Below are 18,895 nucleotides of genomic sequence, written 5' to 3' on the forward strand. Positions count from 1 at the left end.
CGAACAGTTCTTCATCTTCAGCCGTTCCTTACCATAATTGTCCAATTTCGACCTCGAATTTTCCCGGACAATCGTGCAAATCCTCCACTCCAGTAGGCTTCAGTCTAATGTCTATGGACAGCTGTGTCCATGAGGAGATGAGTATGGATTCATCGGGAATGTAGACAAGATGGGACATGTTATAGTCTTAACATTAGTTCTATGTGTCCTGGTTGCGAATATTGTTGAGGAAATGGGGTATATATGAACACCCCTAACGTGTGAGGCCCGTCAACCAATGTAGCATCAATGGAGCAGAAAGCCCATTAATCAGCCCTGTTGTCTTTGTGGTATGGAGGTGGGGTCCTAATGAAACCTTCTGCTGTCAAACGGCCCAACCCCGTAATCGGCCCATGAATAGACACTTATACACCATATAGTCTAATATATATGTGAAACATGGAGATATATATGGATTCTGCACATTATCATTGCCAATGATAATAACAAATCACATACAATATAGGGGGTATTGTCACGGCTGGGATGGGGGTCATGGTTCCATTATATGTGTCATAGGACTGGGGGAACAGCAAAGCACAGGGCTCTATAGTTAGGTACAATGTTGTATGAAGGAAGTGGGTCTACAAGGTCAATGTATTCCCCTGACCAAATGCCCATAGGTTCCCCCACTCCTCCATTGTTTGCACACAACTGGTGTTCTTTCTATACTGCCCCCTAGTGCTTCAAGATGTATAGACTGCAAACAATGTCCTTGAGGAAATCCTGCGTAGCCCTCTAATTCTGTAAGATGGAGATGTTAAGGACTTGTGCTTGTAGTTTCCTTGCAGGATTAATAAAAGTTGGAGCCATCTCTGCGTCCATTGACCTTCATCTAGTGACTATCACCCTCATACTATTGCCAGCCAGTATACATTGTAATCTCCTAAAATGCTGCGGCTACAGTCCTCTAGGTGTGCAAAATCACATGCGAATTTAAATATAAATTATGAACGATTCCCAGGAATTAACATCTTCTATTGATGTTGAGTAAAATAATTTTTATGCTTCAGTCCCATCCAGAGCTGCATTCATAGTTCTGCTGTCAATTTTAGGTTTTCGGGTCTCCACTTCTTACTGTGGCCCCTTACTGGTTCAGTACCTATACCACAAATGTTCCACTGTAGAATATAGGATCTCAGCTAAACTATTTTAGTGTTAATCAGGACAGTGCTGAAGACACACAGCTTGCAGCAGAATTGTGAATGCAGCTCTGGATGTAACCGGACTGTAACACATGAAGTTCAGTACAAGATAAACATTATATGTAGATTTTAAAAGGGAAAATCCAGTCAAAAATGTTCTTTACAAGAACAGTGGGGGAATCTACAAGGTCGGACCACCATCAATTTCTAGAACGATGGGGCTATGGAGCTGTATATTGCCAGAACTCTTTCAGTTCCCACTCACAGACTGGATCTCTGTACAGTACAGGAATATTTGTCCTGTTTTCACATTTTACCAGGCTTATGTCCTCTTAATCCGCAAACAATGTTTTTTCTCCTGCAGTCCATTCATATACACACAGAAATCTTAAGCTGGCCATAGACCTTAAAGGATAGACTACTGGCTCATGGATGATGAATGGTTTACCTAACGCAGTCAAGATTCACAATTTTTTTGGTTAATTTGCCCTAATTTGTCCTAGTAGTTTTCCACAAAAAGCATCTGCTCGATTTCAGTAATAGGTCTTCATCTTCAGCCACGGAGCCCAAAAACATCTAAAAAAAATCTTAACTAGGCTTATCCGTTCCTAGCCATAACTGTCCAATTTCGACCTCAGCCATTGTGGAAGTTATTCCCGCAAATAGGACAACATCAGAAAGCTGCAGCTGAAATATAGTATGAGATGTTGGCCAATCAAATGAATGAGGGGTCCCGCAGTGTGAGAGCTGTTTTTTATTAGCGGTACTCAGCTTTGACTAATAGAGGGGAATGTCGTGGGGAGGACGCGGTCCCCCATCATGAACATGCATTTGATGAGGCAACCCCTTTAATGAAAAGGTTTCCCCACATGCAAAAAACTCTCCACACCGATATTGGGGTTTGTAGGGGGAAGGGCAGTAGTGGAGATCCAGGTGAGTAGATCCTGGACATCTTGGTAGTGCTCTACGTCGCTCAGAAATTGCCAGTCTACATCAGCTCATAGTTGAGCACTTTCTGGATGAGATGTGCAGGACGTGTTCTCTTGCATTTTCACTACTAATTCCCCCTCACCCAAAAACTCAGCGATCAGCAGAATCAAGACCGGGTGAATATCAGAAAATTATACTACATCCCAATGGCTGTTTATAGGGCAGCATGTAATTAAAATGTAAGAGAACCCTTCAGTCATGACAAATTTTGTCCATTGATAAAAATTTGGGAAAATTTGTATGTTGAAAATAGTTCACAGGCTCCTGTTGACATTTGACAATGCCATTCAATAATGTGCTTAATACGATAGTACTGGAATTCAAGGGCGTGAGTATTTATGCAGACAACCATCCCTTAAAGTCTCTTATTATAAATGGTCATCTTAACCACAAAATAATCTGACTGTTCTAGAGTTATATTGTCATTTCTCTTTATGGATATGTCAGTCCATTGTCTAGCTGGGGATTCTGTCTGCGTGATAGAGGAGCGTACAGCTATAGATGATAAGGGTGCTATTAATAAATATATCTGGACCCTGCTGGCAAACAAAGTGTACAATGCAAACACTTAGCTGAACATGAGATATGGGGGAGACACTTGAAATCAAGAGTCATAGCAGAGTGATGCAGTGAAGGTGAAATACATAATGATCAGGAACCGCTATGGGGTCATCACAGACCCCTATAAAATTTAGCTACTCTGTATTGACTTTGGTGTAATGACAAAACATGTACAGATATTCTGAAAGCTGACCATGCATGATGTAGATCTCCAGGATACTCAATGTTGTAGATTTTTGTGACTGCATAGAAAGAGATTATTGCACAGTACTGTACACGAACTTCCAGATCATTGCAGAATTTCCATCTAGAGCCTTTTGGGTATTTCTTGATAACATGTATGTTAAGTAATGAGGCATGGAAACACTACCTACCCATAACACTATGAACTTTTTGCTTCTGTATAGTGGTTACACCTTGCTAATTGCATAAAAACATCAACTTCAAGTAATAAAAAAAGGATAAAGTTGTTTCAACATTTCTGCTTTAAATGTGCATACAGCTCGTTTACTCCATGCTGTGTACTAGACCATTATAGATTTACACCGAACATTATATTCTGCTGGGAGATGTCTCCCCAATCCTTGATAAATACAGCATTTTCCAATTACACCAATAACCGAAAGATGTCAAAATGCCCCAACTCCTTGTGTGATCTTGATGAGTCAGTCCCATCCTGTTCCTTGTGAGGGATGAATGCTTTCCAACGGCAACATCTAGATGTCATTGTCCTATTAACCTCCTTTAAAATAAGGTGATACACAAGCGAGGAAGCAACATGGCAAAAACAGGCATTCCGTCAGTCAAGCAAAGACCAAGTAGGACTTATGACATCCCAATAATAATAACAACTCTCCATGGTGATGAAGATAGACACGTCCATGTGGATTGCCGTCCTTTCAAACCCCAACTCTGGAACCAAGTACCTGAAGGCCAATATCACAAGAGGTGGAGAAAAGAAGCCTTTGAGTTAAGGCACTGGCGTTTTGACAAGTAAGCTGCAGAGTTTGCAAGGATTTTAAGGCAAGATGTTTGCCTAGTGTGCTTGGATACACAAACTATCGGAGGAAGGAGTAAAATCATCCAGTCCTGGTGATGAAAATTGTCCTCGAGCAAGTAAAAATAAACAGAGCTGCTGGATTTGCAAGGCGAGTGCATATTGAGCCTTCCATCAGGTAAAACCACCACAAAACCACATATTTTTCCTCCTCGTATTAGAAGACCCTCTGGACGCAGTCATGAGTTTCATCGTCTTTACTGTCCACAACCTTTTGGATCTCTTGGAATTAGTTTCCAGGCGCCTTTTGTAAGGTAAAAGTGCCAGGAACCACCAGCGTGGACCTTTCGCAGATTAATAAATTAAATAAATATGTTAATTCCTTAAATTAAAAAAAAAAAAAAAGTCTTTACATATTCCACAACTGAGGTCTTATCTCCAGGCTGAGTTAAGCAAAGGATTGACAATGGGTTAAAAACAACCATCCTCTACTTGTTTTGTTGGAAGCAAAGCCTGGCATACAGGGTAATGCGCTTGGGTAAAGCTTTCAAGGTAGGTGGGGAGAATCACTCATGGGTGGGAGACAGTGGGCGCCTCTGGCTGCTCGATGACAAAGAGATATGGGTGGTTGAAGATGGCAGAGGCTTTGGCTGTTGACACCTGGAATTAGAAGAAGATTCATTTTAATTGATGGGGAAAAAACTTCTAGGTTGAGGTGCGGGGCAAATCTGAGGGGTTTACTCACCAAGACCTGGATTTCCTGACCCGTGCGGCAGCTGGACGCTCCAGAAGACTATCAAGACGGGTCAATCTCTCAAGATGAAGCGCTCGTGGGTCCTGTTCTGATCGATCCTTGGAAAAGTCCATCTCAAACACAGTGGGTGGAGTCAGGTCCAACTCAAGGAACATAATGTTTTCGGCCTGGTAATGGAGAGCCGAGACAGATATTACTAGAGCTAACAAGTGAAAAGTTACCAAGCTGTCAGATAATTCTGTCAGTAGTCCAAGTCTAAATACCTTACAACAAGCTCGAAAACACCAAGTAATTAAAACGATGACTTGTAAAGAACCAGCTGACAGTCATGGTTACTTACCCGGTACCTCGGATGATAGCCCATCACCATGGCAACCCTGGCATACTGGCTGATTGGCCTTTTGTATCCTACGGCCGATGATGGGCGCCTTTTCATTGTGCTTCCACTTCCGCTTCCACTGTGGAAGACCCCATACCATGTTAGCCATGATATCTAACAATTTTTATCATCAGGTGTAAGAAGTAGAGGTGAATTCCAGTACACCATAGAGTCATAGAATAAAAAGACTGTATGAAGATCCAGTTATCTATATTAAAAACATCAGATAAAGCTCTCACATACACCTGGCTGTCTGAATCACCTGGAAAGTCTTAAAGGGGTTCTTTCATTTAGACTACCCTAGGAAATTTGCCCTTTTATAGGTGGGGTTCTCCACTCGGGACCCCCTTTATGAGCCAGAACAGCAAAGGAAAAATGGAAAAGCGGTTCTGGTGGACTCGAGCCATCCACGTATCACAAGGGCGTATACACTAGACTTTCCCTGGTGCTGCCGCCGTAGGTGAAATATCTGGTGGGATGCGACTTTGCTTGGGATGCCCGGGAGCCAGACCCCCAGTGACCAGCTGATCGTTGCGGCAGCTTCATGCTGAACGGAGTTATCTGTGATGGGACAACCCTTTTTAGGCTTTGCATCATATATGGGATCCTAAAAGCTATGGTTGGACTTTCCCACTGGACTACCAGGGACTCCTCTGATGCAATAATGAGCCCCCGAGGTCATGTAGAAGACCAACCTCAATTGGGTCTAACATTGAAGCCAAGGACCTGTCTTGGACCTTACTGATGGTAGGTCCTGTGTGTACAACTATGAAATCCAAGTTACGATGTCATTTAAAGTGGATGTGTACATGTTCTGTATAGATGGAAGGGGCATCAAAATAATTTTTGCTGGTGGACCCAAGGAACCCTATTACTACACTGCTAAGAGCTAATGATAAACTAGAGGACCATGACCCTACACTGCTTCCGGACTCCATGATGCCGTCATGTTTTCCAGGAAATCTCATGTTCGTCTACATTTATATTGATGGACGTGAGATAGTGAGGATATTGGAAGAACTTACTTTCCCGGAGGCACAAGAGGCTGAAATTTCCACTGTTCCTCTTCTGGATCATAGTAGAGGCGGTTCATGATCTTATTCTTTTCTTCCGGAGGAATGAAATTTTCAATGATCAGATACCTGAAAGTTAAACAATAAGAAGACCAAAACTTAAGTTCTGGGACGTTTACTTTGAAGGAAAACTCCATGTCCACCATGATATTGGTCCAAATTCTGCGGTGTCTCGGCAAGTACGTCCAGCATTACATGGTAAGAGATTATTTAGAGAGTAATACGTGTTAATATTAAATATTTATCGCACGATACTTGAGGCACGTTCATTCACAAGCCCTTGAGAACATGCAAACTCACTTGTATTTCAGTTCCCGCGTCTGCTCGTTTTGGGCCTGCTCTAGGTCCTGCCTCACCCGTACGTACTCATCGTGCTGGTCCTGGATCTCTCCCTTTACAGCCTGCAGCTTGGCATAGAGCTGAAAGAAGAACGTAGTCTGTTGTGACGGACAGCAAATCATTCATTCTAGACGGAGATCACCTATATTTTTGGCCGATTGTTCTCAAACACTGACTGAAGATCGTGATGACTGAAAAATTAGATCTCAACCTCATCAGATTGGTGTTGGAGGAGGCCCTTCACTCTAGACTGATATATAGCTGCTCCTAGGGTTGTATACTATACAGGGGAGTGGTTTTATATCATATCCATATTGTTTTTCAGAGGTGACAGTGTAGAAAGTATAAGATTTATCACCTTTTTCAGTTTCTTGGTCTTCATCTCGACCTCTTGTTGTAGAGATGTGTATGTCCCCCTCAGTTCAACGGTCTCCTCATCTCTGAGGAGCACCTGTTGCTGAATCTCACGTTCCCGACGTTTCTGCGGGAGAGAAAACATTCAATTAGAAAGGGAACTTTTTATGGGATAATAATATATTTTGGTGCTCAAGAGGGAAACATGAACTTTTTGCGAATTGTAATCACCATCTTGAATTTGGGAAAAGGATAGCTATAAAAAGAGCTTCCTCCTCTTTCGACCACGTTCAGACATGACAGAATTGCCGTGGGTTTTTGGGGGTGTATTTACAGTGAAATCTGCTTTAGAAAAAATATGCTACATGCATTTCAGCTGCTAAATAAGATGGTGCTTGAGAAAGTGCTGGGACTTCCCGCTGAGGGAGGGGAGCAATTCACATGTATATTTTATGCTTTAGTAATTCTATTTTCTGGGGGTGGGGGTAATAGTTTAACTCATAACGAAAAAAAGTACTGACAGCTCGGGGTATAGCAAGTATTCATGGAGTCCCATTGTAAAGCGAGAAATTAGGCTCCACTCCACCACAACCAAATTGTGGTCCAGTTTTTCGGAAAATAGCTATGATAAGCATTTTTTTTTTACCTGCTATGTCAATGCGTCTCTCTGACGTCCTGCAGCCCAGACATTTCATCCCATGTGACTGCTGCAACCAGTGATCGGCTTCCGCAGTCACTTGTGATGAAGGGTCATCCTTGGAGGCCAGGCTGGACGCAGGAGCAGAGAGTCCTGGTTTTTTTTTGCCATATTTGTGGTGGAATTGCAGCTATTCCGCTGCAAAAATCGCAACATCTTCTATTTGTTGCGGATTTTACCTCCCCTTGAATTCAATGGGGAAAACCCACAACAAAAGATCAGCGATTCCGTAAAATAAATTGACATGCTGTGGATTAAAAAAACGCACCATAGGTCAATTTATTAACATTTTTTTGGCTAATTTTTTACACAGCGTGTGGATGAAATTTGTTCAAATCTTATCCACTCTGCCGCTACCGTAATATGCTGCGAATTCTCCATAATGAAAACCGTTGCGGAAAAACTGCAATGTTTACGCTACGTGTGAACCTGGCCTTAGACTCGTGATCTAAGTGAGAAGTCTACAGAGCATTGGCATTCATGTTTAAATAAAATGATTGCCCTTCCCCCATTGTTTGCATTTAATGTAAGACATCTATATGGTGGACAGGTAACTTTATTAAACTTGTCGGAGGGTCAGAAACCTTCTAGTCAATCCCTGTAAATCTTGTACAGCTTCCCTAAGGTGTCTGGGTAGTGGACCCCCCTAGGATCAGGAATGATCACAATTACTCAAACTATCAGTGTGATGTCATCTGAGGTAGTGTTGGTTGCGTCCGCTCCTCACCTGCTCGGCGATCTCCTGTCTCTTTATCTCCAGCATTTTCTGCTGCTCGTTTGTATGGTCCATAATGGTCTTTCCACCAATCAGAAGTTTGCTCTCCATCGCCTGTGTCTCAACAAGTATGAAAAATAGTCAATCAGCAGACATTTGTAATGTGACCTAGATACAACTACTCATGACACAAGGAAGTGGTTATCCCACACATCGTACGGCTGTATTCACACTTATATGACATCCAGCCCACCAGAACAGATGACAGTTAACAAACAAAAAAAATGATGAAAATAATGATGAAAAAGTTGTCATCAGTTGCAACAGTTTTTCATCAAATGGGACCACAGATGAAAAAAAAAACGTTTTTATCATCTGTGACACTCATCCTTTCACATCTGTGACACTCATCCTTTCACATCTGTGACACTCATCCTTTCACATCTGTGACACTCATCCTTTCACATCTGTGACAGCCATTATTTCAATCCATCACATCTGTCGTCAATGTTAAAAAAAAAAGTTAAAATTGGACAATAAATGTTAGTTGCACTGGACAATTAAGAAACAACAACCCGTCCTGACCAAGTCCCACTCAGACTGCTGAGGGTTTGTTACAATGCATCAGTGTAGATAAGAGCTATGTGTCCAGGGGTGCGGGACGGGGGGACACATTTGTGCTGCTGCTGCTTTGTTGTATCTACATTAACACAATGTAACCAGCCCTCATCTTTGTGAGCAGGTTTACATTAGAACGGATTTCCATTTGTTGACAGCAAGCGCAGATTTTGCAACTAGTGAAGCATTATATGACAAAGCTGCCCTTTAAATCAATGGTGGGTATAACTGGGAACATGTCTGATAACCCAATGTACTCCTCAGTAACTGTAGGGGGCTCAGAGGCAGCAGAGTTATGTTAGATGGCGGCACTATTGCACATTTTGCCGGATCTTCAGGTTACGCCTTTGGTCGGGTTTATTACTTATTTGGGGTTATTTCACCAATAGCCTCGGCGTCTGTGTGTACAAGGATAACAGCAGAATGTACCGAGCCTCTGAAGATGGAAATATTCTTGACTGATAGAGCTGGAGGGGGATCATTTTGCTCCATCTCTGCTTCAGACTGGGCTCAGCTGCTGCAGAACCTCCACCCCCTCCCTGTTCAGTCTCCCCTCACCAATATAGAATGTCTCCTGCGTGGCCTGTGGTTTCAGTGATATTTTTTCTGTTTAATAATATCTCTGCTCAGTCCCCATGTCCCAGGGGAGACCTAGAACAGCACTCCCATCATTGCCTGTAGTAATAACGCTGTACCGGTGCAGCGCATTATCATCTATAATTCATGCTCCAGTGATGGGGAACAGATGACGCTCTACATGTATCACTATAGAAACATAGGACACTCAATGTTATTAAATCATGGCAGGAGGCCCCAGCGAACATCACACTGATGCCCCAGCAATGGCGTCACCCTATGATATATCTATACATGCATTATCTGGTGCCGTGGCAAAGCTATAGGCAAAGATGCCGTTTCTTTAAGTGCCCTTTGTCAGGGATAGGGCCACATATAAATAATTGTAACGGAGCGTTGTAGAAGAGCTATCATGGGAACGTCACAGTGCCTATAGATCCTATATAGTCTGTATGGTGCCACTCAATGGTAGCGGTAGATAGACAATAGGATTAAATGCTTGAAGATCTCCGGTATTACAGTGCCTTAGGCTTCTCACCCAGCTTTCCGCAGACCCTGAATGGAATTTACATCTACATGCATAATATTGTAGAGTTATATCCCATGGGTGACAACATTTATGGCCACTTTATTGGTGTTATTTGTGGTTGTCACTCTGTAGAGGACAGAAAAGTACAATTTAGGGACTTCCAATGTTTTTCCGATCATTTTTTTCCCCCCTCGAATGAAAGCGGTTTTCCGATTTATGTAAATGAAGCTTAATCAGTGTATACATGGAAGGATCTACAGCTTTCCAATATCCCTTCTGTCTCCAGACTTCACCATTTTCTAAAAATATTTCATTGCTTTCAGTGAATGTAAACATACTTGTTTACATTCAGAGGCAGCAAACCCATACATACATAGTCCTGTCCCAGCTGAGAAGTGGATACAATTGTATCCAGTAACATACAATTGTATCCAGCCTTGGCAATGTTTTACGAGTTAAACTGCCTGGAATTCAGACTGATACATTGTAGCAAACTAGCAGAGACCTATGTGTAGGTTACAGAGCATTCCCTAGACTGGCTGAGCATTGTATTCACTTCTGAGCTGAGAGAAGGACTAGGTAAGTATAGGTGTGTTATCTTTGAATGTAAACAACTGTGTTCTCATTCACTGACAGCAAGCACCTAATCTTGAAAATGGTAAAGAATTGAAACAAAGTTCAGTATTATTTACATAAAACTTTAAATGGGAAATTCTCCATGTCAAATCATCCTGGAAGAAAAGCAGCAACAAGATATTATGTGTAATATAAATCTCCTCCATCAGATCCATCCACAGACCTCAGTGCCGAGAGCTCAGAAACTCATCACTTATATAATGTCATTTCTAAATAGGTTTAATGCTCCGTCTCCACCATAATGGCCCCGGCTCATAGGATTAAGTGAATAATGCAATGATCACTCATAGGGGCAGATCTAAAATTAGCCGGGGGACAGTGGAGGGTCAAATCATGCCCTGCTGCCTATCTTCTCCTGCACCAGAGATAGTCACCCAGCAGAAGAGGGAGGGTGAGATGGCTGGAACCGTGCCAACAACTAATGGAAGAGTCACTGACAATGACAGAGGACACAGCTCTCGCCTTCACTCCATTATTACAGTTCAATATAAGGAAGATTATGGAATATTGTGTCATTCTCACAGTGTGTTGTAAAATCAGATCCACTGCTGCAATAGAAACACAACTACCCGTGATTGTTACAGGAGAAATACCAGTCACACCCAGTATCATCATCATTGGAGCATATAATACTGCCCCCTAGATACAAAAAAATAAACTACTATAATACTGCCCCTATATACAAGAATATAACTACTATAATACTGCTCCTATATACAAGAATATAACTACTATAATACTGCCCCTATATACAAGAATATAACTACTATAATACTGTTCCCTATATACAAGAATATAACTACTATAATACTGCTCCTATATACCAGAATATAACTACTATAATACTGCTCCTATATACAAGAATATAACTACTATAATACTGCTCCTATATACAAGAATATAACTACTATAATACTGCCCCTATATACAAGAATATAACTACTATAATACTGCTCCCTATATACAAGAATATAACTACTATAATACTGCTCCTATATACAAGAATATAACTACTATAATACTGCTCCTATATACAAGAATATAACTACTATAATACTGCTCCTATATACAAGAATATAACTACTATAATACTGCTCCTATATACAAGAATATAACTTCTATAATACTGTTCCCTATATACAAGAATATAACTACTATAATACTGCTCCTATATACCAGAATATAACTACTATAATACTGCCTCCTATATACAAGAATATAACTACTATAATACTTCTCCTATATACAAGAATATAACTACTATAATACTGCTCCTATATACAGGAATATAACTACTATAATACTGTCCCCTATATACAAGAATATAACTACTATAATACTGCTCCTATATACAAGAATATAACTACTATAATACTGCCCCTATATACAAGAATACAACTACTATAATACTGCTCCCTATATACAAGAATATAACTACTGTAATACTGCCCCCTATATACAAGAATATAACTACTATAATACTGCTCCCTATATACAAGAGTATAACTACTATAATACTGCCTCTATATACAAGAATATAACCACTATAATACTGCTCCTATATACAAGAATATAACTACTATAATACTGCCCCTATATACAAGAATATATCTACTATAATACTGCTCCTATATACAAGAATATAACTACTATAATACTGCCCCTATATACAAGAATATAACTACTATAATACTGCCCCCATATACAAGAATATGACTACTATAATACTGCCCCTATATACAAGAATATAACTACTATAATACTGCCCCTATATACAAGAATATAACTACTATAATACTGCTCCCCTATATACAAGAATATAACTACTATAATACTGCTCCCTATATACAAGAGTATAACTACTATAATACTGCCTTTATATACAAGAATATAACTACTATAATACTGCCCCTATATACAAGAATATAACTACTATAATACTGCTCCTATATACAAGAATATAACTACTATAATACTGCTCCTATATACAAGAATATAACTACTATAATACTGCCCCTATATACAAGAATATAACTACTATAATACTGCCCCCTATATACAAGAATATAACTACTATAATACTGCTCCTATATACAAGAATATAACTACTATAATACTGCTCCTATATACAAGAATGTAACTACTATAATACTGCTCCTATATACAAGACTATAACTACTATAATATTGCCCCCTATATACAAGAATATAACTACTATAATACTGCCCCACTATATACAAGAATATAACTACTATAATACTGCCCCCTATATACAAGAATATAACTACTATAATACTGCTCCTATATACAAGAATATAACTACTATAATACTGCCCCCTATATACCAGAATATAACTACTATAATACTGCTCCTATATACAAGAATATAACTACTATAATACTGCTCCTATATACAAGAATATAACTACTATAATACTGCCTCTATATACAAGAATATAACTACTATAATACTGCCTCCTATATACAAGAATATAACTACTATAATACTGCTCCTATATACAAGAATATATCTACTATAATACTGCCCCCTATATACAAGAATATAACTACTATAATACTGCTCCTATATACAAGAATATAACTACTATAATACTGCCTCTATATACAAGAATATAACTACTATAATACTGCCTCCTATATACAAGAATATAACTACTATAATACTGCTCTATATACAAGAATATAACTACTATAATACTGCCCCTATATACAAGAATATAACTACTATAATACTGCTCCTATATACAAGAATATAGCTACTATAATACTGCTCCTATATACAAGAATATAACTACTATAATACTGCTCCCTATATACAAGAGTATAACTACTATAATACTGCCTCTATATACAAGAATATAACCACTATAATACTGCTCCTATATACAAGAATATAACTACTATAATACTGCCCCTATATACAAGAATATATCTACTATAATACTGCTCCTATATACAAGAATATAACTACTATAATACTGCCCCTATATACAAGAATATAACTACTATAATACTGCCCCCATATACAAGAATATGACTACTATAATACTGCCCCTATATACAAGAATATAACTACTATAATACTGCCCCTATATACAAGAATATAACTACTATAATACTGCTCCCCTATATACAAGAATATAACTACTATAATACTGCTCCCTATATACAAGAGTATAACTACTATAATACTGCCTTTATATACAAGAATATAACTACTATAATACTGCCCCTATATACAAGAATATAACTACTATAATACTGCTCCTATATACAAGAATATAACTACTATAATACTGCTCCTATATACAAGAATATAACTACTATAATACTGCCCCAATATACAAGAATATAACTACTATAATACTGCCCCCTATATACAAGAATATAACTACTATAATACTGCTCCTATATACAAGAATATAACTACTATAATACTGCTCCTATATACAAGAATGTAACTACTATAATACTGCTCCTATATACAAGACTATAACTACTATAATATTGCCCCCTATATACAAGAATATAACTACTATAATACTGCCCCACTATATACAAGAATATAACTACTATAATACTGCCCCCTATATACAAGAATATAACTACTATAATACTGCTCCTATATACAAGAATATAACTACTATAATACTGCCCCCTATATACCAGAATATAACTACTATAATACTGCTCCTATATACAAGAATATAACTACTATAATACTGCTCCTATATACAAGAATATAACTACTATAATACTGCCTCTATATACAAGAATATAACTACTATAATACTGCCTCCTATATACAAGAATATAACTACTATAATACTGCTCCTATATACAAGAATATATCTACTATAATACTGCCCCCTATATACAAGAATATAACTACTATAATACTGCTCCTATATACAAGAATATAACTACTATAATACTGCCTCTATATACAAGAATATAACTACTATAATACTGCCTCCTATATACAAGAATATAACTACTATAATACTGCTCTATATACAAGAATATAACTACTATAATACTGCCCCTATATACAAGAATATAACTACTATAATACTGCTCCTATATACAAGAATATAGCTACTATAATACTGCTCCTATATACAAGAATATAACTACTATAATACTGCCTCCTATATACAAGAATATAACTACTATAATACTGCTCCTATAAACAAGAATATAACTACTATAATACTGCTGCTATATACAAGAATATAACTACTATAATACTGCTCCTATACACAAGAATATAGCTACTATAATACTGCTCCTATATACAAGAATATAACTACTATAATACTGCCTCCTATATACAAGAATATAACTACTATAATACTGCTCCTATATACAAGAATATAACTACTATAATACTGCTCCTATATACAAGAATGTAACTACTATAATACTGCTCCTATATACAAGACTATAACTACTATAATATTGCCCCCTATATACAAGAATATAACTACTATAATACTGCCCCACTATATACAAGAATATAACTACTATAATACTGCCCCCTATATACAAGAATATAACTACTATAATACTGCTCCTATATACAAGAATATAACTACTATAATACTGCCCCCTATATACCAGAATATAACTACTATAATACTGCTCCTATATACAAGAATATAACTACTATAATACTGCTCCTATATACAAGAATATAACTACTATAATACTGCCTCTATATACAAGAATATAACTACTATAATACTGCCTCCTATATACAAGAATATAACTACTATAATACTGCTCCTATATACAAGAATATATCTACTATAATACTGCCCCCTATATACAAGAATATAACTACTATAATACTGCTCCTATATACAAGAATATAACTACTATAATACTGCCTCTATATACAAGAATATAACTACTATAATACTGCCTCCTATATACAAGAATATAACTACTATAATACTGCTCTATATACAAGAATATAACTACTATAATACTGCCCCTATATACAAGAATATAACTACTATAATACTGCTCCTATATACAAGAATATAACTACTATAATACTGCTCCTATATACAGGAATATAACTACTATAATACTGCTCCTATATACAAGAATATAACTACTATAATACTGCCCCCCTATATACAAGAATATAACTACTATAATACTGCTCCTATATACAAGAATATAACTACTATAATACTGCCCCTATATACAAGAATATAACTACTATAATACTGCTCCTATATACAAGAATATAACTACTATAATACTGCCCCTATATACAAGAATACAACTACTATAATACTGCTCCCTATATACAAGAATATAACTACTGTAATACTGCCCCCTATATACAAGAATATAACTACTATAATACTGCTCCCTATATACAAGAGTATAACTACTATAATACTGCCTCTATATACAAGAATATAACCACTATAATACTGCCACTATATACAAGAATATAACTACTATAATACTGCTCCTATATACAAGAATATAACTTCTATAATACTGCCTCCTATATACAAGAATATAACTACTATAATACTGCTCCTATATAAAAGAATATAACTACTATAATACTGCCCCTATATACAAGAATATATCTACTATAATACTGCCCCCAATATACAAGAATATAACTACTATAATGCTGCTCCCATATACAAGAATATAACTACTATAATACTGCTCCTATATAAAAGAATATAACTACTATAATACTGCCCCTATATACAAGAATATATCTACTATAATACTGCTCCTATATACAAGAATATAACTACTATAATACTGCCCCTATATACAAGAATATAACTACTATAATACTGCCCCCATATACAAGAATATGACTACTATAATACTGCCCCTATATACAAGAATATAACTACTATAATACTGCTCCTATATACAAGAATATAACTACTATAATACTGCTCCTATATACAAGAATATAACTACTATAATACTGCCTCTATATACAAGAATATAACTACTATAATACTGCTCCTATATACAAGAATATATCTACTATAATACTGCTCCTACATACAAGAATATAACTACTATAATACTGCCTCCTATATACAAGAATATAACTACTATAATACTGCCCCCTGTGGGTAAGAACATGGAGCTGACTTAACAGGACATATTTATGTGAATGGAGCCATAGATATAGACATGAGACCTCCAGATTTCTGATTGCTGGAGTTTTCTAGACTGTTGCTATTATGTAATGTTAGGGGACAGTGTAGTCTTTTGTCTTCCAATTTTACTGTTTCCCCTTTAAAATAAGCGGTGGTGACATTATGTGTCAGCTGCTTATCTATTCATACCTGTACAGAATTACTGTGAATATTCTGTCCTTCCCTCATTATTATACAACCAGGTGCGCTGTACCCTTAAAGTGACAGTCAAGCAGCTGATCTCGCACTGAACAGTTGGATATATTGCAGTCAGTTCAGGATTCAGGGACTGTGTGGGAATGATGAGGTCTTCACTGAGATTATATAGGACACATTCAGGATTTTATCTGCTCAGTGTCTCTTTGGGATCCCACAATTCCTGCCATTCTTGGACGTGTGATACGTTGCCAGGAAGAGAACGGAGGGATGAGTGATCCATCTGACACATCACAGGAAGGAAATGCTCCTACTATGAGAGACTGGTCAAGACGTCAGGAGGAGATGATGGGGAAGGAGCAGAACAAAGGCAAGGAGGGGCGATACTTGCCCCGGAGCTGCACAATGACTGGACATGGGATGACATTGGGAACGACCTAATGCACCCACAAGGTCAGGTGTTGCGGGAGCTTGCTCCCTGATTAGGGTGTTCTTCAGGAATGGGGTCCCTACCACAGCCTTCAGGGGGCTGGTTTGCCCCCACATCCTCTTCCCATGATTCTTGGGTTGATTCCTCACACCCTTGGTGTCCAGAGCTGTGTGGCTTCTCACCACCCATTAAAATAGTGAATGATGCCAACCTGGGCTGTGCCCTCTCCAGAGTCAGGGCTAGAATCTCCTTCACCCAGGGCACAGATTCAGTCTGCTGCCCAAAGTGGCTTGTTGGTGCCCTGCCGGACCCGCCCAGCTACACCCCTGACCTCTCTCCCCCTAGCACCCACATAGGATCCCTCTATAGTATGTACACCCTCGTCTATGAAATAGTTCAAAAATGTTGCCCATTGAGTTCTATTTACTGTTGTCAGTGAATGGAAACATTCTTGTTTATATCCAGAAGCTGAAACCTGGTCTGATCTAATACTTCTTACAGCTGAGGGTTCGTTTATATTTGTATCTAATTCTTTGTGAGTTTTGGAGTCCATTCTGATACATTTTACCCGCACTGATACATTGTAGCAAACCCCAGGAGAGGAGAGATATTTGTGCTGTTGATGTGTTTACCTCCCAGAGGATGGTCTACACTTATAGACTGTAACAGCCCTCAGATGGGAGAACTGGGGTTAGGTCCGTGTTTGTTTTCAGCCCCTCTCTATAGCATTACATGACGCAAATCGTTGTATAGAGACCATGTGAATTATGGCAGAAAGACCACACAGGATACACGAAGGACTGAGACCTTCCCGGACCTTTGGAATGGTGCTGATGATGTCATTGCACCTGATAGTGATGTCATGCAATGTGAAACGCTCATCCAATCTATGGGAAGAGCGGTCAGTGGGGCGTAAAATAACCCAATAGGGGTCAATTATTGTGCTCCAGCAACATCATAAGCCAAGGGAACCCTGAGCAAGGACCGAACGCCAACTTAATATTTCACCCCATGAGTCCGCAGCAAAGATTATACCATAAACCATTGTAAAAGCCGAAGATACAAAGAACTGTGGGAAATTACAGACACAAGCGGAAACAAATCAACGACCCAGTAATTACAAATAAAAACAGCTAATTACCACATATACCAGCACTGCTCCACGTCTAGAGAAGTAGTACTGTGCATGGAGGATGAAATCAGAGACTGAGAATTACACCCAGTATACAGGACAGGAGAAGTGGTACTGTGCAGTGTATATATATACAGAATAATACAGATACTGAGAATTACACCCAGTATACAGGACAGGAGAAGTGGTACTGTGCAGTGTATATATATACAGAATAATACAGATACTGAGAATTACACCCAGTATACAGGACAGGAGAAGTGGTACTGTGCAGTGTATATATATACAGAATAATACAGATACTGAGAATTACACCCAGTATACAGGACAGGAGAAGTGGTACTGTGCAGTGTCCATATATACAGAATAATACAGATACTGAGAATTACACCCAGTATACAGGACAGGAGAAGTGGTACTGTGCAGTGTATATATATATACAGAATAATACAGATACTGAGAATTACACCCAGTATACAGGACAGGAGAAGTAGTACTGTGCAGTGTGTATATATATACAGAATAATACAGATACTGAGAATTACACCCAGTAT

At 38.3% G+C, this 18,895-nt stretch overlaps 1 protein-coding gene across 2 annotated transcripts in view; it reads right to left on the bottom strand.

Moving 5' to 3' along the window:
- Positions 1-3,578: 3,578 nt before the first annotated feature.
- The window catches only part of KIF3C (kinesin family member 3C), a 92,440-nt gene continuing 77,123 nt past the window's right edge, over positions 3,579-18,895 (bottom strand). Inside the window, exons 2-8 of one of the 2 annotated variants that reach the window (XM_075847443.1) lie at positions 8,056-8,163; positions 6,636-6,758; positions 6,239-6,357; positions 5,891-6,007; positions 4,827-4,944; positions 4,478-4,653; positions 3,579-4,392 (exon numbers count right to left, since the gene is read on the bottom strand). In XM_075847443.1, the coding sequence (XP_075703558.1) occupies positions 4,299-4,392; positions 4,478-4,653; positions 4,827-4,944; positions 5,891-6,007; positions 6,239-6,357; positions 6,636-6,758; positions 8,056-8,163 (855 nt within the window). In that variant the 3' untranslated portion in view covers positions 3,579-4,298. The remainder of the gene's footprint in view (positions 4,393-4,477; positions 4,654-4,826; positions 4,945-5,890; positions 6,008-6,238; positions 6,358-6,635; positions 6,759-8,055; positions 8,164-18,895) is intronic. The other variant, XM_075847444.1, reaches the window with a different exon arrangement.

Source organism: Rhinoderma darwinii (assembly GCF_050947455.1).
Source record: "Rhinoderma darwinii isolate aRhiDar2 chromosome 4 unlocalized genomic scaffold, aRhiDar2.hap1 SUPER_4_unloc_12, whole genome shotgun sequence".
NCBI classification, from domain to species: Eukaryota; Metazoa; Chordata; class Amphibia; order Anura; family Rhinodermatidae; genus Rhinoderma; species Rhinoderma darwinii.